The 27,152-nt window shown below is 40.1% G+C and overlaps 2 protein-coding genes across 4 annotated transcripts in view; one reads left to right on the top strand and one right to left on the bottom strand.

The window, feature by feature from the left end:
* The window catches only part of lrrk2 (leucine-rich repeat kinase 2), a 32,991-nt gene extending 31,725 nt beyond the window's left edge, over positions 1-1,266 (top strand). For all 3 annotated transcript variants that reach the window (XM_030732415.1, XM_030732413.1, XM_030732414.1), the window contains exon 52: positions 215-1,266. The gene's annotated coding sequence lies outside the window, so the exon portion shown is untranslated. The remainder of the gene's footprint in view (positions 1-214) is intronic.
* Positions 1,267-21,318, bottom strand: slc6a15 (solute carrier family 6 member 15). Its single transcript, XM_030732412.1, has 12 exons — positions 21,136-21,318; positions 19,055-19,550; positions 14,540-14,697; positions 14,189-14,315; positions 13,894-14,075; positions 8,721-8,831; positions 6,499-6,740; positions 5,944-6,148; positions 4,986-5,178; positions 4,021-4,180; positions 3,457-3,619; positions 1,267-2,694 (listed from the first exon to the last, which is right to left on the bottom strand). The coding sequence occupies exons 2-12, from the start codon at positions 19,353-19,355 to the stop codon at positions 2,314-2,316; spliced, it is 2,223 nt and encodes a 740-aa protein (XP_030588272.1). The 5' UTR covers positions 19,356-19,550; positions 21,136-21,318; the 3' UTR covers positions 1,267-2,313.
* Between the last annotated feature and the right edge of the window lie 5,834 nt (positions 21,319-27,152).

Here is a 27,152-nt window from a genome sequence, read left to right as displayed (position 1 = left end):
AGCATGCATGACAGTTAGCACCCGTGGCCTCACAGCAACAAGGTCCTGACTTCAAGTCCACCAGGCCGTTGGGGGGGCCGTCCTGTGTGGTGTTTGTGTGTTCTCCCCAGCTGCTCTCGCTTCTTCCCACAGTCCAAAGACGTGCATGTCAGGCTAACTGGTAATTGATTTTCTGTAGAGTGTGAATGGATGTCTGTCTCTCTCTCTGTGTTAGGTTGTGACAGATCCAAGGTGCACCTCGCCTCTCGCCCAATGATAGCTGGAATAGCCTACAGTCTGACTCGGATAAGCGGAAGAAAAATGAAGGATGGAAGAAAATAGATGTATAGTTTAATTGGGATCTCTTCTTCTATTCTTTAATTCTTCTTCTATATGAGGATGTTTCAGGTCACGCAGAAATACGTAAAATTTCAAACGATTCTCGCAACTGTAAAGAGTTTGTGACTGTATTACAAAAAAAGTGGTTTTGACCATCATAATTTAATTATTTTTTTTGGCAGAATGTTTGTTGAAAAGGGATCAACTTCCCCCCTGCAGAAGCACGTCAGCCGTGCACACTGAAGGGGATGTTTTACCTCAGTTTCTAAGAGCCATACAGTAACAGGGGATCACTTTGTAATTAATTAGTCCAAAGAATCAGATTCAAGAAACATTTAACTTTGTTCCCTTTGATGCACGTTTGCACCATGTTTTATCAGATGAAGACAATCTTTATTTTATTCTGATTGAAGGGACACGGATGGTTTGTGTTTTCAGAGCAGTGTGAAAACTAGATAGAAAGCCAAAGGAGGAAAAACCCTCATAAAGTTTGCATTTGACTATTTATTTTGTTACGTGTACGTGTTTACCTGTGACCTCCATCACACCGCATCAGTAAACAGGACATGAACGTCTGCTGCCTGTTTTGTTCCACGTTTTTATTTCCTGTTGTGACTGTGATTGTGTCAAACACAAGTCAGTAACTACAGTTTTATGTACTGTGATGGCTCTTTGTTTGTGTTGCTTTAATGAGTATTTGAGGATAAGGAAACTTATTTTTTATAAGAAGGAAATGTAGAGAAAAATTTGAATGTTTGGGTTTTAGTTTGCACTGTTTCATGTTTGTATTTTGCATTTGCATATTGTACACAATATTTACACAAAAAAAATGTTTAAAATATATCTCTGAGGAGTAGTGGCATACTGTTCATGTTGGAAATAAACTGAAACTTAACCCCCCCCCCAATCAGAGACAAAAACACTGCAAAAATAAAAGAAACAAAATGATTTTCAGTGTATGGATCATGTTTGGTTTAATCGGGGGAAAAAGACATTACAATTGAAGCCATTTCATGGAAAAAAATATTTACAAAGAAGACTCAGTCCTCAGCAACTTTGACAGTACATTAGTAAAAAATAAAGAGACGAGTTAAGTATTTGAAGTACTTCTGAACCTTGAAAACACTGCTTTGATATCCAAACTAACAAGATAAATATATTTATAATATTTATATTATATTTACAGAATACTTTAAATATATAATAGCCATAATGTATTCTATAAACAAATATAAATAACTTAGGCACACTGTTCTCTCAGACAATCACGGGAGCAGTTTTCAGAAGCCATCCTTTTGCTCTTACGTTGACTGGAACTTTTTTCAGATCTTGCATCATCACATCATCATTGGGCACCTACATTACTGCTAAGCTCAGTACTTGTGGGCAGTTGGGGCATCATCATCATCATGAACACAACCAATATACACATCAGGACTTAAAGCTGGATAGATTCACACTGCCCACAGATGCGGGTGCAGTGATCTTTGACCTTGTCGACTGCAGACTCCTTAATGGAGATTGTTGTTCAAGTAGGCGTGTGGTGGGTCATCCATCGTATCATCTTACATTCATTCTTTCCTGCTGGATCTCCAAAGAGGAGGGAGCAAAGACTGGAGGGAGATGGAGATGAGTTTGGGAAGCAGATGAGTAAATCAGTGAAGGATTAGACAACGATGGTGTTTATTCCTAGACCTTCCTTCAAGAGAGACAGTATTGGCTCAGTTTCCTTGACATGGAACAAGCCTGGTCTTAGACTTTTTTCAGTAGAGATCTTCAACACGTTTCTTCTAGTCCAGGATCAGGCTTGATCCATAACTCTGAAACTGGCTGATAAGGTTCAGAGACAACAAATAAGAGAGCAGCTACAATATCTACAAAGAATATACAAGAGAAATTTATACTGACAATACAGCTGACTAAACGCACGCAGAGGGGTGAAGGAGAGAAATGGCCGCCAGGTATGGCCGGGAAGAGCATACTATTACTGTCAGTTTATAAGTCTGACTCAGGCATATCCGGCATGTCAGCCATCAGGTAACCAATACCGTAACGGCCATTGGGTGCGGTGTTCACATCTGTGCCACCGCTGCCGCTCTGCTTGCGGTAGATGCTGTTGCCAGGCATCGGCGAGGGCGCCTCGCTGGGAGACTTGCCGTGAATAAGGCTAGCGTCGTCATCTTCCCCTGGCCGGGCGGTCTCCTTGATGATGCGGCCCTTCTTGTAAGAAACAGTGGAAAGCCCACTTGTGTTCTCATCGATAATGTTGAAGTAGCGCAGGCCAAAGACCACTGGCACAGGCATGATGGCCATGACCACCAGAGAGATGCAGACCACAATGCCCCACAGAGGGAAGCGCAAGTTCTTCTCTAGGGCCTGGAGGGCAGACACAAGAAAAACAGCAAGCTGTAGTGAATGAAGTTCACAGAAGAATGAAAGTATGTGATTACTACAGTGTTGAAATATAATATATAGTGTTTAGACAACCAATGGTCTAGTAACATTATTTTCAATAGAAAACTGTTAGGATATGTTGTGAGCCATCCATGCTGGCTAAAGTCAATTGCCAGGCAACCCCCTGGCAACCATTGTTTATACTGGAAAAATGTGTATCTCACCTGACAAATAAAAATGTAAATGTCAAAATCTGAACGTGATTATAGACGTTTATAATCAGCCTGACGTGATGAGTTGGTTTTGCAGACTTCCTTTTTCAGCCTTGCTTAAATCAAAAACTAGCAACACCTTAAAGCATATCCTACTTTATCATGTATTTTACTTTAAGTGGGACCATAATTTACAAAATTAACATCACGTTTTAATACATCCGTTGGTTTTCTTATGCTTATGCAATTCGGGGTCTAGTCTGACCTTTGTTCCACTTTATGAAGGTTTTAAAATAATAACACTGGTGCTTGAGGGTCTATGTGGCAGACCGTGCTTCCTGTTGATTTTCCTCAGATTAAAGGATGCTGAAACCTGTGTTTAGCAGCCAAAAAACTCGGGCCTTTTTTCTTCACTTTTTTGCTTTGAACTCTTCAATTCGCTTTTTACTTGTTCCAGGTTTCACATTTAGGAGCACTTCCGCCCACATTGATCCCTGATCTCAGAAGAGCCCAGCCGGAGACATTAACTCACCTCTTCCTGGATCCAGGCACTGTAGCTGGGCGGTGTCATTATCAGCTGGATAAAGCTGGAGCACAGGAGGACCAGTAGCAGGATGGGCGTGATGTACTTCCACATGTAATAGTAGAAACGGTACGGCATAAAGCCCAGCATGTCCTTCAAGTCTTCAAAGAATCTGAAAAGGCGGAAGAAAAAGAGCAAAGCAGCAGGGGGTGAGATCAGATGAAGAATTCACAATAGTTTCATGTTTTCACTTAGCAAACCGGATGGCTTTATATACGTGCTTCATATTTTGCCATTACAGAGTCATTCAAATAGTTGCATTTAAAAAAAAAGACTCCAAAAATAGATGTGGAAGTTATGTAACAAACTCTGCAACAAGTGCAGTTTGCAACCCTTTAGAAGTCGTCTTTGTTGCACTTACATGCCTTTTGGTTAGGCATAAAAATATACATTAAGAAATATAAATAGATGAACAATTTAAATAGCTATAAGTATACAATATTTTTAGGTGAATATTATAAATATTAAATAAATATTAGGACAACATGCAGAAGATATATATTGTAAACTTACTTATCGATCCCATAGAGCCAAGCGATCGCCACGTTCTCCAGTATGACCACTATGAGCAGAGGCAAAGTAGCCGAGTAGTCGTCGAACATGGTCACAAAGTAGTTCCCTGAGCGCTGAACAAAGAGGAGACCGATGGAGAAGGCCAGCACGCAACATCCAACTGCAGGACAGACACAGCTAGTAAGTCACCGTGCATACTGACGTGCATTAAAGTTTCTATGAATATGAACAGTATGATGGCAGTTTAAAGTCAGTACGGTTGTCATTCCCCAGTTCACTAGATGAGTTTGGAGTGGCGCATATTTAAGTGGAACGGGATCCATTTTAAGCTAGAAAAGTTCAAAAGACCAGCTCAGCGACCTGCAGTGTAGCAGCCACTTTGCCTCCGTCTATTATTAATCTAATCTGCTATTGTTGCTTCTGGTGGAGTTTTTCTGTAAGTGTTTTTACCTAAATATTTATTTCCCTCTACCACTCTTTCTGAGGGAGTAGCTCAGTTTTGGGCAAAGTCAAACAAAGAGCATTACAATATGAACATCTGCATTTTAAATAGTGCATTTATTTTTGACAGTTTTCACAGTATTTTCATTGCTTAGTAGCCATAGTTGTGCTGGGATGCAATGCCTTGTTGTTTAAATGTGATACTATCAGATAAACCAGCCATCACTGGGGCACTCGAAAAGCCTGCTTCCTACATTTGCCTCAGAGTAAACACACATCCAGAGATGTGAACTAACCTCAAAATTCAACATGCAAGTCTGTACAGACCTTTTGCAATCGTCATCCGCCTGTTTTTGCAAGACTTGATTACTACCTTCATTTATCCTGCGTACACAGTTTATGTTTGGGCATGTGCCGCTCATAGGCCTAAAATTCCTTTCACAGAACTAGACTGATTTAAATGCTGTCATTTAAACTTCACTCTAGACTCAGTTTTAGAATAAAACAAGTGTGGTCTTTCTAACCTGTAAGAAACTCCTTGCGGACTTTGAAAGTGTCTATCAGCGGGGTGAGGATGCCCTCGATGGTGCCAAACATGCTGCCAAGGCCGAGGTTAACCAGCATGAGGAAGAACATGACAGACCAGAAGGGTGAGGCTGGGAAGTGGGTCATGGCCTCTGTAAAGGCAATGAAGGCCAAACCTGTGCCTTGTACTGCCTGTTAGGGAGAAATGAAGAAGAGGTTAAAGCACAGAACCAAAGACCTAACTAGCTGAGCACTAGCTTACTTTTAAAGACCTAAAGGCTTCATGGCTTCAAACATCTTTGTTTTGTTGTTTCTTTTTTGAATGAAGACTAAAAAAAATGTGGCAGTTTTCTGATAAGTGATCCAAAAGTTAGCGTAATCCTGGTTTCCATGAGGCCCAACAAAAAGATAATGGGTTATTTTATAGGGTTTTCACAAAGTGACGCCACTTTTATGAATTCTGAAGTGCAAATGTAAGTGCCTCAACTTCAGCGTCACCACCACTAAACTCCTGTGTTCAGTGTGATGATGCTGAAGCCTCGTTTAGTCACTTGTAAACAAATAACTCTCTGACACATAAAAGCTTCAAGATGGATTTTATGGCCTCCGACCGGAACAAGCCCAAATCTTTCCCCTTTTTCCCAGTCTTTGTCCATATTCCACCATGGCCTCATATCTCACATATCTGCCCCTCTGTAACCCCTACTCTCCTTGCAGTGGCAGCTCACTAGTCTTTGGATGTTGTCTTTGCTTAATTGCCAATTGTCTACAACTGACAAGGTGTTGATCAAGACATGCTTGAGCTTGGCCTGGGAAGGATACCACGTCTATGTATGGAGTATGCTTGGCAATAAAGAAAATGAACATTTGCATGAAATGTTACAGACTTAAAATAATAAGGCCATGTCTAATGACTTGAAAACAGACTCATTTACATTTTTTAAAATCTCCATGTACCTTATTTAGCTCGTCCTCGATGCTGCAGGGTTCCAGTCCCAGTTGCTGGAATTCATCCTCCTGTACCCCCCCTTTGATCATCTCGATCATCTTATGGTAGTCTTCAGCACTGACCTGACTAACCTGAGTAAGGTTAATGTTGGGAGGTAAAAGGCTTCGTTCAAGGACGTGACTCCCCAACAATGCCGCAATCTTGTTGGTGTTCCTAAAAAAATGTAAGAAGTTGTTAAAAGCTAAACATCATCCTTGAATACCTTCAGAAACACCAAGTTCAGAGATCGTGCAGTATGAAAATGTACTGTCTGAACCGAGTAGGCCAAATTGTCTTAATTATAAATGAATCTGATTATTTTTTCATTAGTCCAAGAAAAGAAACAACCACTTGAGGGAGAAGGGAATATTTTAAAGTCAAGTGACTTTTATTATCATGTCCTTTATATGTACATGTCCTTCCAAATGATTGTTAAATTAATAAAATGGTTGCTAATTTTCCTTAAACTAATGCTCAATAAACTCAGTTGCTCATTGCTGTAGCTGCTAGAATCTTGTACTCACATTGCAACACATTTGCTGTTCATGATATTGGCTTTGAAGCCCAGCACGGCAAACACCACCAGGGTGGCCAGCACGGAGGTGAAGAAATTGATAAAAGACACCAAGACGGCATCGAAGTGGCAGTTGTTATCACGCTTGTTGTAGCTGGAGAAGGCGATGACGCCGCCAAACCCGAGACCCAGCGCAAAAAAGACCTGCGTGGCTGCCTCACGCCAGACCTTGGCCTCCAACATGATCTCCAGCTGCAAACAGAACACATAGATTTGACTTTGTTTAAAGTCTACATATTTTATTACAGTTTAGGTGTATGTACAATCACACTGAATTGAAACATTTCTGCAAAGAAGAGTGGATGAAAATTCAAGCATAAGGATTTGATTTCGCTAGATGACTGGATCAGTGCATCTCCAAAACTGCAGTTCTTGTGGGTTGTTCCCAGTCTGCAGTGGTCAGTGTTTCTTAAAAGTGGTCCAAGGACAGAACAGTAGTGTACCGGTCACAGGACGAGGGGTGACCAAGCTTCATTGATGCACATGGGGAGCAAAGGCTGGCCCGTGTGGTTCCATCCAACAGACGAGCTACTGTAGCTCAAATTGCCAATAAAGGTAATGCTGGTTTTATAGAAAGGTGTCAGAATACACAGTGCATTGCAGTTTGTTGTGTACAGGGAATAGTATTCCCTGATGGCTGTGGCCTCTTTCAGGAGGATAATGTGTCCTGCCGCAAAGCAAAAATTTCCAGATCTCAATCTAATCGAACATCCGTGGGATGTGCTGGATAAACAAGTCTGATCCACGGAGGCCCCACCTCGCAACTTCCAGGCCTTAAAGGATCTGTTGCTAACATCTTGGTGCAGAAACCACAGCACTCCTTCAGGGAATCCATGCCTCCATGGGTCAGGGCTGTTTTGGCAGCAAAAGGGGGACCAACACAGTATTAGGCAGGTGGTCATAATGTTATGCCTGATAATGTGTAACTTGGAATTGATCAGAAATGTTGTAAAAGTAAATTCAGGATTAATGTGCTCTTTAGTCTTATATCTGTGATCTGCTTCTTCTATTTTTGTGTTTTTGTGTTGCCTGTTCTGTACTGGCACTCCTGCCTGGAAGAAAGAAAATTAAAGAATAAATAAAAAGTAAAAAAACCAAAAACAAACAAAAACAAGGACATTTCTAAGCGACTCCAACATTTTGAGCAATTGTAAAAGTTGTAGATTCTTGCAGTTTTAGGAGCAATGGTTGCTCCAACATGGGTCTGTTAATTTACATGTTTACCATTTTTTGTTTGATTCATTGCAGATATTCTGAACATCATGCATAAGTCTGCGTGCGTTCTGTGTTTCATCAGGCTCGCAAGACAAAACAATTGCTGACAGCTGAAAGTTGAACAATTAAAGTCGATTTTTGGCCATATAATATTCCTTTAAACATCGGTTTATGTGTGCATTTTGTTTCTTGGCCTCTTTATAGTTTTCTATTACAAAAGTCATAAATGACACTGAGCATAAAGCAGAACACACACGTCGCAGGACTTTGATGTCTGCGGGTTCAGGAGAGATGGTGGCAGAACGCGAGTCCTAAGATGTCAGCGACAAGACAGAGCAGACACACAAAGACGTGCTCTGCTGCGATGAATGCCTTCATTTGGCTGGTTACATAAACTCAGCAACTCCTGTTACCATGGTGACATTAGCCTGCAGCCTGACGTGCCATTGGCCCGTTGCTGCTGAGGAGAGAGCCTATCACAGTGCAGATTTCTTTTTGAGTTCAGACACAGTTTAATTCAGCAGCGATTTCAACAGGGAATAAACAGAAGGAGAAATAAGGGCATTCTGATCCGAGTGTTATTCAAGTCATACCTAAGTATAAAGGCAGTGCTATCATCTAAAGGGAAGTCATGATGCTTACTGTACAATCCTGTTCAGTGTTATATGGTTACATTAGATTATTATGACTGATTCATTAAAGGAGACCTATTACTGTACATTTTTCTTTATTTTCTGTCACTATATACGGTTTCAGTGGTCGATATATATAAAGACCACTGTCTTAGTATAAATAAAAAAAGTGACTTTGTAACATTTCAGTGTAGTCAAATGTAGTGGAGTAAAATGTAAATGTATTTTTTATGATCCTGCAAATATACAGCATCATAAAAACTTCTGATTCCAAACATCATAATTACACTGAATTTGAAGCTAAATGTTTTAAGAGGAGCTTTACCTTCGGTGTGAACATGTGGCGAATCCCATCCAAGGAGCCCTTCAGGAGCAGCGACCGAACCAGGAAGCAAATCAGCACAACATATGGGAAGAGGGAGCTGAAGTACATCACCTGCAAGCAATCACAGTTCCTGTCATAAAATTGCTTTCCAGATGACAGAGAGCAGGCGTCTTTGGAAAACATTAAATTAAAATAAAACAAATAAATGCAGTGCAAATGCAGTGCGATCTCACTGCCTGACTTTCTATGCAGTGTTGACTGTGATGATTTGACAGGAACATCAAACTGTTCGGAAAACAGAGTGAAGGTCTGTGGAGAGCTGATAACATTTTGTTATAGAAAAAAGCTTTTTTCTGTCATTTGCCTTTTTTTTTTTTCCATTCTAATTTATTCAGGTTTTCAAGCAGCTGCAGGATGTGGTCAGGGCACTTTTTTAAAAGTATTTATCTTTTATGTGATGATGACATCACATCACACTAATTAGTGGGTGGACCTAAGAGTCCTTTTTTTCTCCAAACCTACATATCATTAACTGGATAGACAAGTTGGCGCTTAAAGACTAAAAACAGGATGAAGGCCTGAGTCAGTTAGTTTACAGAGCCGACTGCAGGGTGTGGGTGCAGACACCAGGAGCTAGTTTGGGATCGAGTCATGAGCACAGTCAGTGATTCAGAGACATCACGTGTCCTACTTGGTGGTCCACACGTAGCTGTGAAGGAAATAGTGTAATGTCTCATCTTAGAGAAAACACCCCAAAACAGGACTCATTAATATCTTTGAAAGTTTAAAGGGGACTCTTTATGCTCATTTCCAACTCCACATTTTTATTCTTCTATTTTCATGATTGCTTTGCATGATTTGCATGAGTTCAGCGTAATCTTAATCATTTTATACTGTATGTTAGTGCACCACCTCAGTAAGTCCACTATGTAGAAGAAGCCATTTTAGCTCCTTCCCCTTTAAAGCCACACCCTCCCTCAAAGCTAACTTTCTTCTGATTGGCTGCCCCTCTCAAACAGCAGGCAGGCAGGGCCGTGGGGTATCCAAATAAGAATATCCCCTCTCACTGACACCACACATGCTGCTTATATTATGCTAAATGTACAGTATTTATGTAATATTATATAATATGGGATTTCCCCCCACGTTTTTAAATACTAGTCAAAAAAGAAACACAAGTTTGTGTTTTAAATAGATTTTATAGACATTTAGTACGAGGCTTAGCCTATTCTGGACTGTATGTACTGTATCTGCACCTGTTGTTGAGGAATTGCTCTCCATTGGTGGATGAGTGCAACCTGCAGCTGTGCAATGCTCATTGGTTGTGGATGCCTCTGATAAACACACTGACCCAGCACGTCCCAGGCATGCTCAGTAGGAGACATACTGGGACTAAAATGCTGGCCAAGGAAATCTGGATATGCTGCTGATTCAGAAAAGCCTGTGGTGCTCTGGCAGTGTGCGGGTAAACACTGTCCTAATTAAACAGCTGGAGGGTGAGATGCTGCCACAAGTACGGGCTGGAGCACCTCATCTTGGTACCTCTGTCTAGTCACATTTCCAACATGAACAATCAGATCACAGATGCTGCTCTCATGGACACATTGGGCTGTAGCAACAGTCCAAACACGCATGCTAGAGGCCGGCATGCCAATAGCCTGGCCTTGGTTAGCTTCAGTCAATCATGGCATGGTGGCACTGAACATAAAATCATGCATACATTATTTTTTTTCTGTTCTGAACCCATTAAAACTACTCACAAAATGTGTTTTCTAAAAGATTAAAACAATGTAGTGAGATATGTATTTAAAACAAAGATTGAAAATCTATTTCTTATTTTTTTTGTGAAATTTTTTTTGTGAAATGCTAAATTTCAAATATAAGACACCAAACAGAATTTAAAACAACTAACAGAATCAAATTTTTATATTGAGTTAAATGTTTCTCAAGTGAAAATCCCTAATATAAAGTCTAATAGGATCTAATATCATCGATTATGATCTAATATGATGCCTTTCTTCAGTTGGTTTCTCCTCTTTTTCGTTAGCGGTAGCCTTGGCCACCACAAAGCCATACAGGCTCCACCTCAGTCTTACAGTACGTTCTTTCAAAACAGGAGTTTGGAGTTACGCAGCATTACAGATAGCAGGTTCTTCTTGTCAAGGTCAAGTTCTGGGAACTTAACTGTTATCTACACAAACGGATTAAAAAAAAAGTTAGGTTTTCTTATGATGACGTCATAAATCTACTTGTAAAGGATTTTTCTGCGTCAGTAAACTTTAGGCTATTAAACATTTAAAAGATGACACGTGTGGCTCTGAAAGTATAATAAAAGAAAAGCATTATTTGCATTTGAAAGGTTTAACAGCTTTTAAATAATTCTAATAATCTCTCCATTATTTTATCAATTCAAATCTATCTTTTTTCATTTCTTCTTCTTCTACTTTTTTTTCCTGCCACGCTCTTTACAATCAAGCCAAGCCAAAAGAGTGTGTATAACCATGGAAACCAAATGTTTTGATCCCTTTTCATGCCCACACACAGACACACACACACACACACACAAATGGGGCAGACAGGCAGATTGTGGCAGGGATATTCTTTGGACAAGTCTTTTGTCTGAACATTGGCAGAGAGGGCATTAATATTCTTTTGTATCACATGCTGCTGATTAAACTTCAAAGACACTTTGAGCTGGCTACTTGGACAGAAAGTTTGTGTACAGTTTCTGCTCTGGGCAACTCGAAAGGGCCATCCAGACACAGCAGGTGGTTGTAGGACAACCATCTGGCTCAAATTGTGCAATTAACTGGCAGCTTGAGCGGCTTCTGATTACTTCCAAAAATTATAGTTTGCAAAATGTTCAGTATTTATATATTTCTTTCAGTAATTCACTGTATCTTACTGATAACTGTTTAAGGGTCTGTAACCCCCGTGATGACGCAGCACACGTGATACACTGATTGTGTTCATAGGTAAAAATTATTGCCAGGCAGCAGGGTATGGCAAGCAGCAGAAAAGAGACCAGCGTTACAAATCATTGCAACAGTGGCCAAAGACCAAAGAACCTCTGTTGCAGAGGGCATCCATCTTGTTTTGTGTGTCTCTGCTGTGGTGGACGCAAAGCCAAATGCACAGTAGTCAGTTGCTGGGATAAGACTTGAGCTACAGCCAGTGGTCTTCATTTACTAAAAGTGCGTACCCACAATCCTGTGTGTAAATTGTGAGTACAAACATTTCACGCACAAAATAATGATTTGGCAATATTTTCGTACCTGAATTTGTTCTTATTTTACAAAAAAAAAAAAAAAAGGCCTGGGTTGAAATCCAGCCTGGTGCTGGTGATTACAAATTAGCTGTAGGTGTGAATAGTTGTCTGTCTCTATGTGTTGGCCCTGGAATAGACTGGTGACCTGTCCAGAGTATAGCCTGCCTCTTGCCCTATGACAGCTAGGATAGGCTACAGTAACCCAGAATTGATAAGCAGAAGGTGGGTAGTAGTAGTAGTTATTAATGCTTTTAAGACATTATTTAGTATTTTCTAAAACACCACAAGCCACTAAATGCTCAGAATTTCAATTCAATTAAAAATAAATACAAAATTTAATTGTATGTAAAGAAGACAAAATACTAAATGAAAAGGTGGAGGACGGATGCTGGAGAATCTTTTTTCATTGCAGTGAGTTTCTCATCTTGGGCTCACAGATCATGTGGACCTTGTCCTCCACCTGTTTTCTTCTTTTTCATGTATTCTGATAATGTTTATCAGTATGGATCAACTGTGATGTCCAAAACCTTTACTTAAGCCATAATGACTGTCTCAAGGGAAGTGATATTTAGAACCTCCATTATTTCAGCCTGAGCCTTTTTTTTTTTTTTTTTTTGTTCTTTGTTTTTAACCATAACCCCGTCACTCCAGCGGAAGCACTTTGGAAAGCTGCGCCTTTTCTGGCTTCCTCTTTGGACCCAACTGTTTCAGTTTCTTCAATCAGACTTTCTGCTGCTTTTTTTGGTCTTAGAGGTGCAGGCTTCTCTCTTCACACTTCACCTGGAGCCAAACGTCTTTACAAAGCAGCTACAGGTATTCTTCCAGTAGCAAACAACTACCAGCTCTCTAGCTAGTAACTAATTTTCTGTGCTTGACTGTTGGATATTGTTACTTTTAAAAGTAACTTTTTATATTGCAGGATTGGTGCCATCAAAAGTATTTCTTTATATCATAAACAAATTACTAATTTGCAACTCCTTGTGCATATTTGTTGTGCCAACATCAGTCTCTTTCTAACAATTCATGAGTGTATTGGAGCTGTGCTTAATGAATTTTTGAACGAGAGCTGTTTATAATTGATCAGCAGCTATGACACAAAGAATCGTTTCCATTTAACTGAGAACCAGAAACAATACAAAAGAGGATCTTCTTTGTTCCTCATCTATTCCTTCTGTAGCAACAAAAGGAACAGGGGGATGCAGTAAAAATTTTAATTGTAATGAACTTCAAAAGTGATGCAATACTAATTTATTACAGCAAATGAATAAACGAATAAAAATAACATAATAATAATCACAGCTGGTGTGTTAGCTTCAAAATTGATGCTTGGCAGACTGGATTTTTTTTTTGTTGTTGTTCTTTGTTTTTAACCATAACAAGCTGTTTCTGTCTCAGCTGTTTCTTGATGAAGGCAGCTGAGATTGAACCGCTCCATAAATGTGCTATAAAACCAAAATAATGAGCTGTGGAATGATAATGATCACCTGTTAAAAGAAAACGAGGAGCAGAGTGAGTTTGCAAGCAAATGACAACCTTTATCCAGGGCTATAATCCTTCCGGATGCTGGTCACGCTACTGTCAGCTTTGTTACACTAAGCTAAAGTAAGCTGAGCCAGAGGTCCTACAAAAGATCACATGAGCTCTGAAAATCATCTTTGAGGCTGCATCATTAGAAACATTTATCAAGTCACATTACTGTGGTCAGTGCCTTTACGCCCCGCTGAAGTGAGCCAATTATATATGAAAAGATTTCCCAAAATACTTGGCAAGAAAAGGCCTTTTGTTCCATTTACTATTTCCCATTTTCCATAGTACAAGAGTAGGTGCAGTTTTCTTTCTCTCATTTTCTACTGGTATCTTTTCTAAGATTTTTTTTAATTAAATGTTTTAAAATATTCTGCTTACCTTCCCAGAAGACTGGATTCCCTTGATCATAGCGAGACAAACCATGGTCCAGGCAGCCAGCAGGCATACAGTCATCTTCCAATTAAGTCCTCCACTCTCAGAGATACTGTCAGAGATGTCCAAGGCCTCACGGTACCAGTAGTAGGTGGTTGCTGAGCTTTTCTCACACTCTGGCACCACATCTATGGACAAAAACCAAAGCAGTCATAATGAACTTATTAAATGAGAATTTCCAAGTGCTCTAAAAACTTTAAGACTTGCCACTGAATACAGTCATTACTTAATTATGTCTTACATGTGCTGGTCTTGTTCTTCACGAGGGGACACTCGTGCCATGGCAGAGGCTGCTGGAAGGACTGGGAGAAGTAGAAAAGACTCCAGCTGATGATGACATTGTAGTAGAGAGCCACAAAGAAGCACACCTACAGGCGAGAGAACAAAGTTAACTTCAGACACACAGAACTGAAAGCAAGAATAAAGATGTTTCCTTAAGCCACGTGTGTGAATCTTCATAAACAGTGTGAAACACAACATTCAGCCACGCGCTTACAGTAGATAAAGAAGACAGCTTCAGGAAGAGTAAAGACCCTCATCCTTTTTTTCACTCATCCTGTTCCAACAGATGAGACCCCCGCGTCTGACTCACCACACAGCTGGCAAAGCCAATGCCCCCGAGCCGAGGGCTGATGTAGTTCCACACACCGATACTGCCCCTGCGGATTCGCTGTCCCACCGCAAGCTCCAGGAAGAACAGCGGAATGCCAATCAATACAAGCAGGATGAGATAGGGCACCAGATATGCTCCTGTCAGTCAAAACATTAAGAACAACAAGTAAGATGAAGGACGTGAGGCCCTAACATCGGAGTTCTTGAAAGCAGTCGACAAACACGTGTTGACAACACACACACACACACACACACACACACACACACACACACACACACACACACACACACACACACACCAGCTTTCTTTGTATCTTTCTGCTTGCCACGTGCTCACTAGAAAATCACACCAACAGACACAGCTGCGTTCTAAACTTTAACTATACTTCTCCCTAATATCTCCCCGATGGTGACACATTTACCTAAACACCACATTATAGAACACACAAGCAGATGCAAATGACTGCATACACATCTGCTGCATTTGTGTGTTTCTCCCTTATAGGTCCCTATGGTGTGTAGTGCAATCAAATCATTATGGAAACCAGAAAAGACACTGAAGTCTAAAATTACCTAAATTATAGTCTGATTGCTTTGGGAGCCATTACAAAGTTCACATTTCTCTCTAGAATTAAGGTTTCTGGGTGAATAGCTAACATTAACTGTAACATTAACATTAAGTGCTGTAATAGTGTGGTGCAAAAAAAAAAAAAAAAATACAGGATGCCACATCTGTTAAAAACCATTGCATCATCATTTCAACTATGTGGGAAAAAAAAATGTATTTGGTCCAAGTACAGAGACGTAACACTTCACCAAAAAGAAAAAAGAAAAAAAAATCCCCGTCTGTGACAATGTTCCAATCTTGAGATTCAGCCACATCAAATGTGACCTCTGGTGCGTCAACGCGCTCTGATGTTTGCTATGAGTCACTCACAGCAGCGCCAAAACTTCCGCAAAAGGTGTATTTGTTTTAAGATCAGTTTCATCCCTTTTTAAACAGAACTTATTGTTTAATCTGGTGGGGCGTTCATTCGGGTCCCTTCCGGAGTCCGCCCAGGTTTGGCCTTGATGGGAGTGGTCACGCACGAGAAATAAATACGTGTGTTTCTATGTTTTTTATGAGTGTGTGTGTGTGCATGTGTATGTACAATATAATCAGTAGTTTCTATTAATAAAACATCTAATTCTAGTAAACTAAGTCCACAGTTTATTTTGGGCTTTGACATCAGTCAGCATCAAACCCCCCCCCCCCCCCCATCCCCCCCCCCCCCCCCGGTCTCCATTGTCTTTTGAGAACCTCAACAGTCTCCCTGGGATACTCAAACACTTTGATGACACTTTGAGAGCCCAACAAGAGCGCACTGTTTTTGCTGTTCCTTCTTAAGAAAAAGCTGCACAGCCGTCTTCAGTTCCAGTAGCAAGTGAAGGTGGTATATCTGGTTTATCCAGTAACTGACCAGACGTGCAACATTTCTGGGATTTTTTTGGTATTGCCCTATGTGCATTACCAAGATGTATGGATCCTCTGTATAGAATATTATGAGCTAGGAGAAATAATTCTCCAGCTATCCACCCCCAAAATTGCTTGACTTGATTTATGTTATGAGCTGAAAAGCAAAATGCAGGATGATGTCCATGTTTTTGTTTTTGACAAAAAATGCCACAGCAACATTGGGTTTGAAAGTGTTCCTGGGACGCTCCAAATAGTAGACATTAAGGATTAAAGAATAACATTTATGTCCATGTTCTCTAAAGGGAAGGTGAAAAATGAAAACAGATTGCAAAAGTAATAGTTACTCTATCCCAAAGGTAACTTCCAAGAAAATACAGCGGTAGCCTACCTTTAGGTCACTACAATCAGAATTACTTTACAAGGGGTGATTTTTTTAATTTACCTGTTTAAATTTCATAAAGGCCTGTAGTTGTGTGTTTATGAAAGAGCTGTCTGTTTGTTAGTGACAAGTAGGTACTAACTTGGTTGCTAATGGTCTGTTGGTGTTACCTAAACCAATTCAAGTCTGGATTTCTGTTCAGCTAATTCTACTAACAGCCTATTCAAGAAATCTGTGCTAATTTACTTTTTAAAACAAAATTACAGTAAGTTATTTGTAGTTTGCACTAATTAGCAGATATCTTTGTGCAGTGTAAAAATGCAGAGTATGAATGTACCCTGTTAACCAAGCTCGCTAACATTATGTTAGCATGCCACCCTTGAATCAAGTATGATCAGTTCTGGCTACAAAAAACTAGCTAGCAGTACTTAAAAGTCCCCAAACAGAAACATCTGTACTTGCAACAGCGTCATAAAAAGATGAATGGCACTGATGAACATACACAAAATAAAAAGACAAAAAAATAAAAATATGTTTATATGGCTGTCTTCATGAAGATGGTCACTGACTCCTTTGGCCCTTAATCTAACCTGAACCTGAGCCATAAAAGTCTGAACCCTCAACAGTCCACTGATGATATGAAGGACCTTTCCTTTACCAAAACGCGCGCGCACACACACACACACACACACACACACACACACACACACACACACACACACACACACACACACACACACACACAGACCTGTGTCAGCCTCCATTTTAATCTAATTACAGTGGAACACAGCAGGGTGACCAGAGCCATTTAAAACAGACTTGAAAACATCAGTCTAGTTGGAGGCGGTGATTTTTTTGGCTAACACCCCTGAGTGTGTACGTGCATACACAAAGATGTATACAGTGTCATGCCAATTATGTACACTAAAACATACTTCTAAGGTCATGATTCAGTGTGTAGGTTCACACGCAGACTAAGAGCTGGGCATCATTAATAACCATTTATTAACACCATATGATCATATCATGATGATAAAGCACTTGGACCTAAATTGGATTTTTGAGATGTTTTTCTAGTTTAGGAACTGCTGTTTGCTCCGGCTCTCACAGCCCATTCAGACTTTCACTGTAGTAATAAACTTGGACTGAGTTTCTATGTCGTCTGGCCAACCTGTTCAACTAATCAGCTTTCTACAGACAGTCAGTAGCTTTACATAATCTCAGTGCAACACCTTATCAGGACACACACACACAAACAATGCCCTGTGAGGAGTGAATCAAGTAGAGCACACCACATTATAGGAAATGTGCTTCTGATTGCAGTAAGCTTGAATGTGGTTATTGCAAAATACAATCAGGAGCATCTGAGCTTCTCGTAGAATAATTTCCTGTATGTTGAAAGCAGTGTAAAAGGTTATGAGCTTGGTTTGTGCCTTTGTATGTTGTATGAAGTCACAGACACAACAACACAGTCACATGACCCTTCTGTCAGTGGTGAAGGTCGCAGGGCAGTCTAGTTTTGATGGACGAGTGCTAGAAAAGGATAGGCTCCGTTTCCTCTTCTTTAACTCTGACACATTTCACTGACACAGACAGCTATCTGTCTGCCTCATGCTGATTCCAGACATTTTAACTCTACTCATGAGGACAGATTTCAGCGTTCTGATGTTAATTTCAACTTTCTGGAGGAGCCGATCAGCTGACGTTTCATTCCGCACAGGAATAAACAATGTGTCTGTTTTAGGAGCTCTGCATTATTGTCTTCCTGTCAGAAAACTCACTGAAGAGGTGTTGATACAGGACCCATGCTGTAAACACAGTGGGCACACTGCCACTACGTAAACTGCGTGATCATTTCATGATGTTTGAGCATAAATGTCATTTAATGCCCATTCAGACTGTCTGCAAAGAAAAAAAAAAGCTACAAGAGTAAGGCTATACTTCTGGTTTCTCAGTAAGGACAGACAACTCCAGGTAAAATATATAAAAAAAAAGGCACTGACGCAGGCCACAAGGCTATAGAAGCAAATGAAACACGTGGCTTCTTTAACATGTTTGTCCCCTTTAATATGAAACACGTGTAGGTGCCAGACTTGTCTCACACCCGAGAGATTTGATTTTCACCCATGAATATTATATCTTGATGCACTTCTTCTATTTTACTTTACTTTTTTTGATGCAATTTTCCACTGAGACATACTATCATATTATGACACTGCGTGATGATATGCGAAAGGCTTGCAGGTATAGAACTTCACTAATGTAACTGAATATCACTAAATGACACTGCTCAGTAAGGTAATCAACACTCAGTTTTAATTAACAAGGAACTGCTTCTCATTTTTGAGACGTGGCAAAATTGTTTAAAATGTTACGTAAACATATTTGGTAAAAGTTAATGAAGGTGAACTTGTTTCTAAAACTTCCAGAAGTAACTTTAACCTCCTCTTCGCACCCAGTTTTCTTTTGGTTTTACTTTCTACATTTTTCTGATCTGCTGTCTGATGGACTACCTGCCTCATCATCTTTCTGTGCTGAATATTCACTTCTGTGAATGCAATTAAAAACAAATAAACAGATTTTTGCCATGATTAAAATGATGCTACCCATCAATAATGCTCTTACAATGATGTGTGGTGCTAGCTGGTGTTATAACTCACCCCCTCCATTCTTCTGACACAGGTAGGGGAATCTCCAGACGTTGCCCAGGCCTACAGAGAAGCCAACCTGGGCAAGGATGTACTGGAGCTTGCTGTTCCAGGCTGGTCGTTCCTCCTCCTCACCATCTGAGCCCCCTTCCTCCACATCACACTCTTTCCCTTCCCCTTCATGGTTGTTGACAATCAGCGAGCTCTTCTTGAAGGAATCATCACAGGCGTCCTCATTGGAAAGCAGGTCTCTGACAGACTCTGTGACATCGTCGTCAAGCTCTCTCTTGACGGCCTTGCTGTTTTTGGGCATTTGATAAAGCAAACAAGGGCGAAAGGGTGGAATGTCTTTTTGGCTGGCAGGCTGGTAGGGCAGAGCCGGTGTGTGTGAAAAGTCACTTTTTTAAGAACTTTGTGCAATGGCACAAATTTGAAGGTGTTTGGGTTCAAGGGCCAGTGGGGTTTGAGACAGTTTGTAGAGGTTTATTTCTTCATTATCACCATATATCTGTAGGGCAGAAATAGAAACACAGCAGTGCATAAATATCCAATAAAAGTGATAACTATTGTTTATTTTATGTCTAGTTTCAGGTACTATTTCCTTCATAAAATAGCTTTGATAAAAGGTGACAAGAAATTACTTTTTAGAAACTCTCTCTCTCTCTCTCTGTGTGTGTGTGTGTGTGTGTGTGTGTGTATGTATATATATATATATATATATATATATATGTATATATATGTATATATATATATATATATATATATATATATATATATATATATATATATATATATATATATATATATATATATATATATAAAGGTAAACTCTAAACCTATGATTGAATAGAGCATTTTCAGTCTGATTTTATTTCAAAGGAAATAAACTACTTTTTTTTCACCCTACTTCTTATCCCACAACATCTTATTTGAATTTGCTCCACACTGAGAATTTTTTCTCTATCTGAGGGATGCCCAGTTCCTTCTCACATGGATATCACACGACTGGCAAGGGCAACAAAATCAGTGAATGGGATTTTATTCTTACTCCTTGTTCTGAACAAAAAACGCCTGGGAGCGTTGGCCCGGCTGAGCACAGTGACACACTAAGATATGGAGACGATCCCGTTTCAAGGATCCTGAATAATTGAAGGTTGAAAGCAATTTGCATACAAACCAAAACATTCCATTTTTCCTGCATTTCTCAGCGATGGGGAAAGCCCTCAAACAGGAAAGCATATTAACTTCCGTAATTATACTTTTATGCCCCATAACATCATTTAATACCATTCAGTATTAGCAGCATTTTGAAAGAATTAAGGGTGTGGGCACGCCAGCCACCCAAAGACTGATTAAGGTGCGCAGCATCCTTGACTTCTAAATTTCACCATCCTTCTGGGGCGTCTTATTTCGCATAACGCATAAATTCATCCTCGAGCATTTTCATGTGAGCCCCGAAATAAGGGGCGTCGCGACGACGAAGCCCGGCATGTCTCCCGCCTTTCACCGCACAGAGGATTAAGAGATTAATAGATTTCCTTTACCGCTTCCAGATTAGCCTGGTTTGAATGAGGCAAAGGCCATCGTTTCATAATACAGTGAACGCAACACAGCTTCCAAAAAGGAGCAATGATGCTGCGTAACCTTCCTCGCAGTTATTAAAGTAGTTGCAAAAGGAATACAGTTATTACGGTTATTAAAGGTATGAGTGCGTCTAGGATGAGAATGACTCATTCATTCATTTGTTTCTTTCTTCTGTGCACATGGCTCGGCCTATTGGTTTAAAATGACACAACAAAGCGGATGGAGCAATGTATTTATTATATTATTATTATTATTTTTAACATTAACCCAACCAGTCTCGCTAGTGAGTGCCCTCGCACAATTTGTTCTCTGAAGAATGAGCACAAATTCATTTCCTCCTCCCGCGTACAGCCTTCGTGTCATCTGTGTGCGGTGTTTCATCATTCACTGGCCGTCCACATCTTGCGCACTGGTACCTCAATGCACCCCATACACTCACGCCTAAACGCATCACGCCATGCCTTTATCATAAGCCTAATTATTCCTGCTGAAAATAAAATGGTACTCACCTTTGCGGAATAACAATTATCTGAAACGATGCGTCTCAAGGAATGAAATTGTGAGAGCACATGCACGGGGAAGACATTATCACTCGGTTCTCTTTTCGACCGGCGTGTAGTGTGCTGCCTCAGACTCCTGCGTTTCGCTTGTCTAGATAGATGAGTGGTCCTCCTAGAGAGAAGGGTGGTGGTGGTAGTGATGATGGAGGGGTGGGGAGGGGAGGGAAGGGGAGGGGAGCGGGGCTTCTCCGCCTCCCTGACAGCATGCTGCCAACACTTTATTTAATTAATATTTTACTTAATTATAGCTTATATCACAAATCTATGTGACGCTACACGTCACACATATTTCCACTTTTGCTATTTAGCTGAAATAAGCATTTTTGTGCTTTCTAACCGCCTTCATCGTCCCCCGTTTGCTACATGGTACACTCCACTACTACTAATCCGGCAGGAAAAAGGGGCTGGCTTAAGCATAAAAAGCAATGTGCCTCTGTTTATAAACGCGGATTTTCTCTGACTCGTTACGTGTTTGGATGTTATTTCGATTACTTTTATACAATTTGTTATTAATCAAATACAGACTGTTTCATGAGCACAACGTGTAAAAAGCAAGGTTTTTAGTCCAAGGTCGACATTTTGCGCGACATCCACGTTTCAAGCTCGCAGGGTGGTGCGATGATATTTACATAAACTCCAGACGAGACAAGTCAGAGAAGCTGATTATATATATATATATATATATATTAGAATTAATAAAAGCAAAAACATATATTAATAAGGTCGGTTAAGTAGCAGAGGGGGTTGTTAATCCGTTTCAGCTGCTTTAGTGTTAATGAAATTAACAACAGGTGCATTAGAGGAGCAACAATGAGACAACCCCCAAAAACAGGAATGGTTTTACAGGTAGAGGCCGCTAAGATTTTCCCCTCCTCTTTTCTGGCTCTTTTTTCACTAGTTTTGCGTTTGGTTAGGGTCAGTGTCACTACTGGTAGCATGAGACAATAGATGGACCCTACAAAGGTTACACAGGTTGTCTATATAATCTGTGTCAGAAGGTTTGCTGTGTCTCCCAGCCAGAGGTGGGAAGTAACGAAGTACAAATACTTCGTTACTGTACTTAAGTAGATTTTTTAGGTATCTGTACTTTACTTGAGTATTTATTTTTCTCAGTACTTTTTACTTTTACTCCCTACATTTTTACACAAGTATCTGTACTTTCTACTTCTTACATTTTCAAACAGACTCGTTACTTTTTAACACGTCAGGGAGAAGTTTGCATTTCCAGTCAGTGCGCAGTCAAACAAACGATCTGAGGCTAAACGGAGGAATAATAACAGATACGAGACAATCGTACTGGCCTATCCTCCATCCTCCGGGGCTTAAAGGGTACAAAGGGATTAAATACGTAAACCCGTATAATTAATGTATCATTTATAGCGCTATAATCGGGCCGGACCGAGTCCGTAAGTTGCGCTGCGGCACATAAACAGCTTAGCTAGCGCTACTGAAGAGGAGCGAGCATGAAGGGAGTAACGTGTGGCAGGTAAATGCAACGTTTCTAAATGCTCAACAAATATCAGCAAACACACAAAGTGTGTGCAGTTTGTAACACAGTGTGTCTGCTAGCTAAAAGAAGAGCTGCTGTATTTCAGGGAGAGCAAAGAGAGAGAAGTTCACTCAGAGATGGAGAAAGAGGACAGGAGAGGAAGAAGAGAGGTTAGATTTAAAGGTAAGGACCGCAAAATAAACTGAGGTATGCTGACGTTGTGTAATTCAAAGATTGTATGAAAATACTGTAGTTTAGTGTGATAAACAGGTTAGCTTGTTGTACTGTATTTACAGTAAAGCTCTGTGTTGGACTGGAGCACAGTGTTTGTGTTCATGGTCAGAGTTACAGGTTACATCAGTGCAGCAGAGATGAGTTTGAATCAAAGCTGCTGATGCTGAGATTCATTCACTGAATCCAACATTTATGCAGCCTGTATGCTGTCAGTGTAGGGGAAGGAGATCAGCTCAGAGAGCTGTGAAATACTGGGTTACATCTTTGTGAGTTCAGTTCATCCACACAGAGCAGTAAACCTCAGAGCAGCAGCAGCAGGTCAGCTGATCACAGCCTGCACACCAACATCGTTTACTGGAGCTCACAATAGAAAGTTGTGGTTCTTCTCCCCATGCAGAGCCACTACAGCTGATCTTAGGGTTCCTCCACCTTCTGAATCCCACTGTAACCCCTGAGTATCCTCATGTTTGTGTTTAGGTGGAGGCACAGTCACCCTCTACTATGGAGGACACAGAGAACAGAGCTGTGTTTAAATTGCCTTTCACAGTTTTTGTCCTACATAACAGATTCAAGCTGAGTGCATTCATTAGGATTAAAATTTAGACTGGAGTAACATTTGTGTTCTCATGTTTATTTTATATAATTACAATAATATATAATGAGGTTCGGTTAGCTTTACACAAAAATAGCAGGTAGAAATGTCTGCCAAAGAACTACTTTTACTTTCTTACTTTGAGTACATTTCAGAGCCTGTACTTTTTTACTTTTACTTAAGTAAAGAAGTTGAACCAGTACTTTGACTTTTACCAAAGTATTTTTGAACACAAGTACTTGTACTTCTACTTAAGTACAGAATGTCTGTACTTTTGCCACCTCTGCTCCCAGCACAGTCTCAATAGCATGGAGGAGATTCCAGGAAACAGGCAGTTACTCTAGGAGAGCTGGACAGGGTCGTAGAAGGTCCTTAACCTATCAGCAGGACCGGTATCTGCTTGTTTGTGTAAGAAGGAACAGGATGAGCACTGCCAGAGCTACAAAACGACCTCCAGCAGGCCACTGCTGTGAATGTCTCTAACCAAACAATCAGAAACAGACTTCATGAGGGTGGCCCGAGGGCTCAGAATCCTCTGGTGGGGCCTGTGCTCACTGTCCAGCATCATGCAGCCCGAATGACATTTGCCATAGAACACCAGAACACCAGGTCCACCACTGGGTCCCTGTGGTTTCCACAGATGACAGAGGACATGTGACAGACGTGAAAGGGTCTGGAGAAGCTGTGGAGATTTTTATGCTGCCTGTTCAGCATGACCGGTTTGGTGGTGGGTCAGTGATGGTCTGGGGAGGCATATCCATGGAGGGACACACAGAGCTCTAGAGGCTAGGCAACAGCACCCTGACTGCTGTTAGATATCAGGATGAAATCCTTGGACCCATTGTCAGACCTTACGCTGCTGCAGTGGGTCCTGGGTTCAACAATGCCTGGCCTCATTTTCATTGCCATCAAATGATGTGCCATCCTTTCATCCCTAACACATTACCCAGTCCATATCATGTAGACATCTAGCATTATTTTTCCCCATTTAGATCTGAGGTGTTTTTTAGTGTTCCTTTGATTTCTTTTGAGCAGCAGATAAACAGTGTCAAGTTGTCAGTGCATAAACATAACACGCATAAACATAACAATAAGCCATTTAACAAAATTGAAAAAGTAGAAAAATTTAGGTCTACTATCTGACCACAAGCTACACTGATCATTTTCTTACAAGTTAAAACTCAAGCTTAGCATCTTAATCGTTAAGGTTTGTTCTTGCTTTGTTTATTTGTTGCTGTTCAGGCTTTGTGCTTTCAGTACTCTCAATATGAAATGAAATAAATGAATCTTATTGCAAAGTCACAACTTAAAGTTCACAGTGTAAGAAGAATTGTAGCAGGCATAACTTGTTAGAACTGAAGAGGTAGCATATGCAGTGTTTCACCACAATCAATTACAGGCAAAAATGCAGCTTCCACAAGTTTTTTTTTCTCAGCATTATCACAAAAGCACAATTTATTTCTAAAGTAAAAGCCAATCTTCACTTTGAGCTTCCTAATAAGATTAGCAATGTATACATTAAAGAGAAGCTTGTCATCTATCCATATACCCAAATACTTGTAAGCAAAATTTAGGACAGGTGTGGCAAAAAAATTAAAGTTCATGGACCACATCCTGTAGGTCTTCAGCCTGGTTTGTCTTATTGCATAATAGCTCATAAAAAAAAAAAAAATCAGCTCTACATTTTCTCTTTCTTTTCAAAAAATATTTCAAACCTGTATTGACCTTTTAGAATGTAGAAGTTACAACGACTAACAAGGTTTAAGGTTGGATAACCTGGAATTCAGGTGTAATCTTGGCGATGACAGGTTTACCAGTGCCTAACCTTTTCCTTCCTTTTTCTTTGGGAGGTTTTTTCATTCACTGAGAAGAAAATCATGCACATAGAAACACCGCCCACGTTTATGTCCTGACTTGCCCTTGTGGCTAGTGTGAAATCCACCCACAGTATTTCAGGTGCATCATCACAGGACTCAGTAGTTGTCTTTGCCAGGCAGAATGTGTGTATTTGATGCCCATATTACATATTACATACAATTCATAAAGTCTTCTTACATCTTTTTTAGCATTCTTCTTAGCTGAGTATCTGGTTCAACATCGATCTGTTATTATAGGCTACTGCAAGTCAGAGGATTATAGACAGTAATTGAAGGATTGTTTTTCCAGGGAAAATGGCTTCCTATGAAGTGTTACCACTGGTTGATTCATTTTTTTCCCAGAGTGGTTGGGTAAACATACATTTCACAAAAAATTGCATAAATATATACACATAAAAAACCATATTTAAATTAATTATTTCATTCATACGCAAACCCTACAAATGCCAGGTCAGCAGGCATCCGATCTACCATCTACATAAAAAATGCACTCACTGAACATGCTACAATGCTTACAATGGTAGCTCTGGGTAACAACCCTTATTATTCCAGTTCATGGACCAGATTGTACGTCAGTACAGTGACGATGATTGTTTTCATTTGGATTGAATGATTGGGAGATAAATTTCTGTGCAAACTTTCAAGCCAGTTAAGGTTTTATAACTTTGCTTCAGTTGCTAAACTGTTACAAAAACATTTATATATATTTTAAAAAAATCATTTAACTAAGTTACTCTTTTATATGACAAAAGATAAATATATATATATATATATATATATATATATATATATATATATATATATATATATATATATATATATATATATACAGTGGTGTGAAAAAGTGTTTGCCCCCTGCCTCATTTCCTGTTTTTTTGCATGTTTGTCACACTTAAGTGTTTCGGAACATCAAACCAATTTAAACAATAGTCAAGGACAACACAAGTAAACACAAAATGCAAGTTGTAAATGAAGGTGTTTATTAGTAAAGGTGAAAAAAAATCCAAACCATCATGGCCCTGTGTGAAAAAGTGATTGGCCCCTAAACCTAATAACTGGTTGGGCCACCCTTAGCAGCAACAACTGCAACCAAGCGTCTGCGATAACTTGCAATGAGGCTTTTACAGCGTTCTGGAGGAATTTTGGCCCACTCATCTTTGCAGAATTGTCCTAATTCAGTTACATTAGAGGGGTTTCGAGCATGAACGGCCTTTTTAAGGTCATACCACAACATCTCAATAGGATTCAGGTCAGGACTTTGGCTAGGCCACTCCAAAGTCTTCGTTTTGTTTTTCTTCAGCCATTCAGTGGTGGACTTGCTGGTGTGTTTAGGATTATTGTCCTGCTGCAGAACCCAAGTACGTTTAAGCTTGAGTACACGAACAGATGGTCTGACATTCTCCCTCAGGATCTCTTGGTAGACAGCAGAATTCATAGTTCCATTTATCACAGCAAGTCTTCCAGGTCCTGACGCAGCAAAACAGCCCCAGACCATCACACTACCACCACCATATTTTACTGTTGGTATAATGTTCTTTTTCTGAAATGCAGTGTTCCTTTTACGCCAGATGTAATGGGACACACACCTTCCAAAGAGTTCCACTTTTGTCTCATCGGTCCACAGAATGTTGTCCCAAAAGTCTTGGGGATCATCAAGATGCGTTTTGGAAAAATTGAGACGAGCTTTAATGTTCTTTTTGCTCAGCAGTGCTTTTCTTCTTGGAACTCTGCCATGCAGGCCATTTTTGCTCAGTCTTTTTCTGATGGTGGAGGC

This window comes from Archocentrus centrarchus, chromosome 6 (assembly GCF_007364275.1).
Source record: "Archocentrus centrarchus isolate MPI-CPG fArcCen1 chromosome 6, fArcCen1, whole genome shotgun sequence".
In the NCBI taxonomy this organism is placed as follows: Eukaryota; Metazoa; Chordata; class Actinopteri; order Cichliformes; family Cichlidae; genus Archocentrus; species Archocentrus centrarchus.
The sequence above is the reverse complement of the archived record's forward strand: the minus strand, read 5'-3'. Positions and strand labels throughout refer to the sequence as shown.

What these genes read in the sequence shown, in the direction of transcription:
- slc6a15 (XM_030732412.1), bottom strand. Translation starts at nt 19,355, where the DNA reads ATGCCCAAAAACAGCAAGGCCGTCAAGAGAGAGCTTGACGACGATGTC. An exon ending in GTGTCAGAAGAATGGAGGGG is followed by an intron (nt 14,698 to 19,054) that starts GTGAGTTATAAC and finishes TTTGACTGACAG; the next exon opens with GAGCATATCTGGTGCCCTAT. An exon ending in GCCACATGTTCACACCGAAG is followed by an intron (nt 6,741 to 8,720) that starts GTAAAGCTCCTC and finishes TTCTGTTTGCAG; the next exon opens with CTGGAGATCATGTTGGAGGC.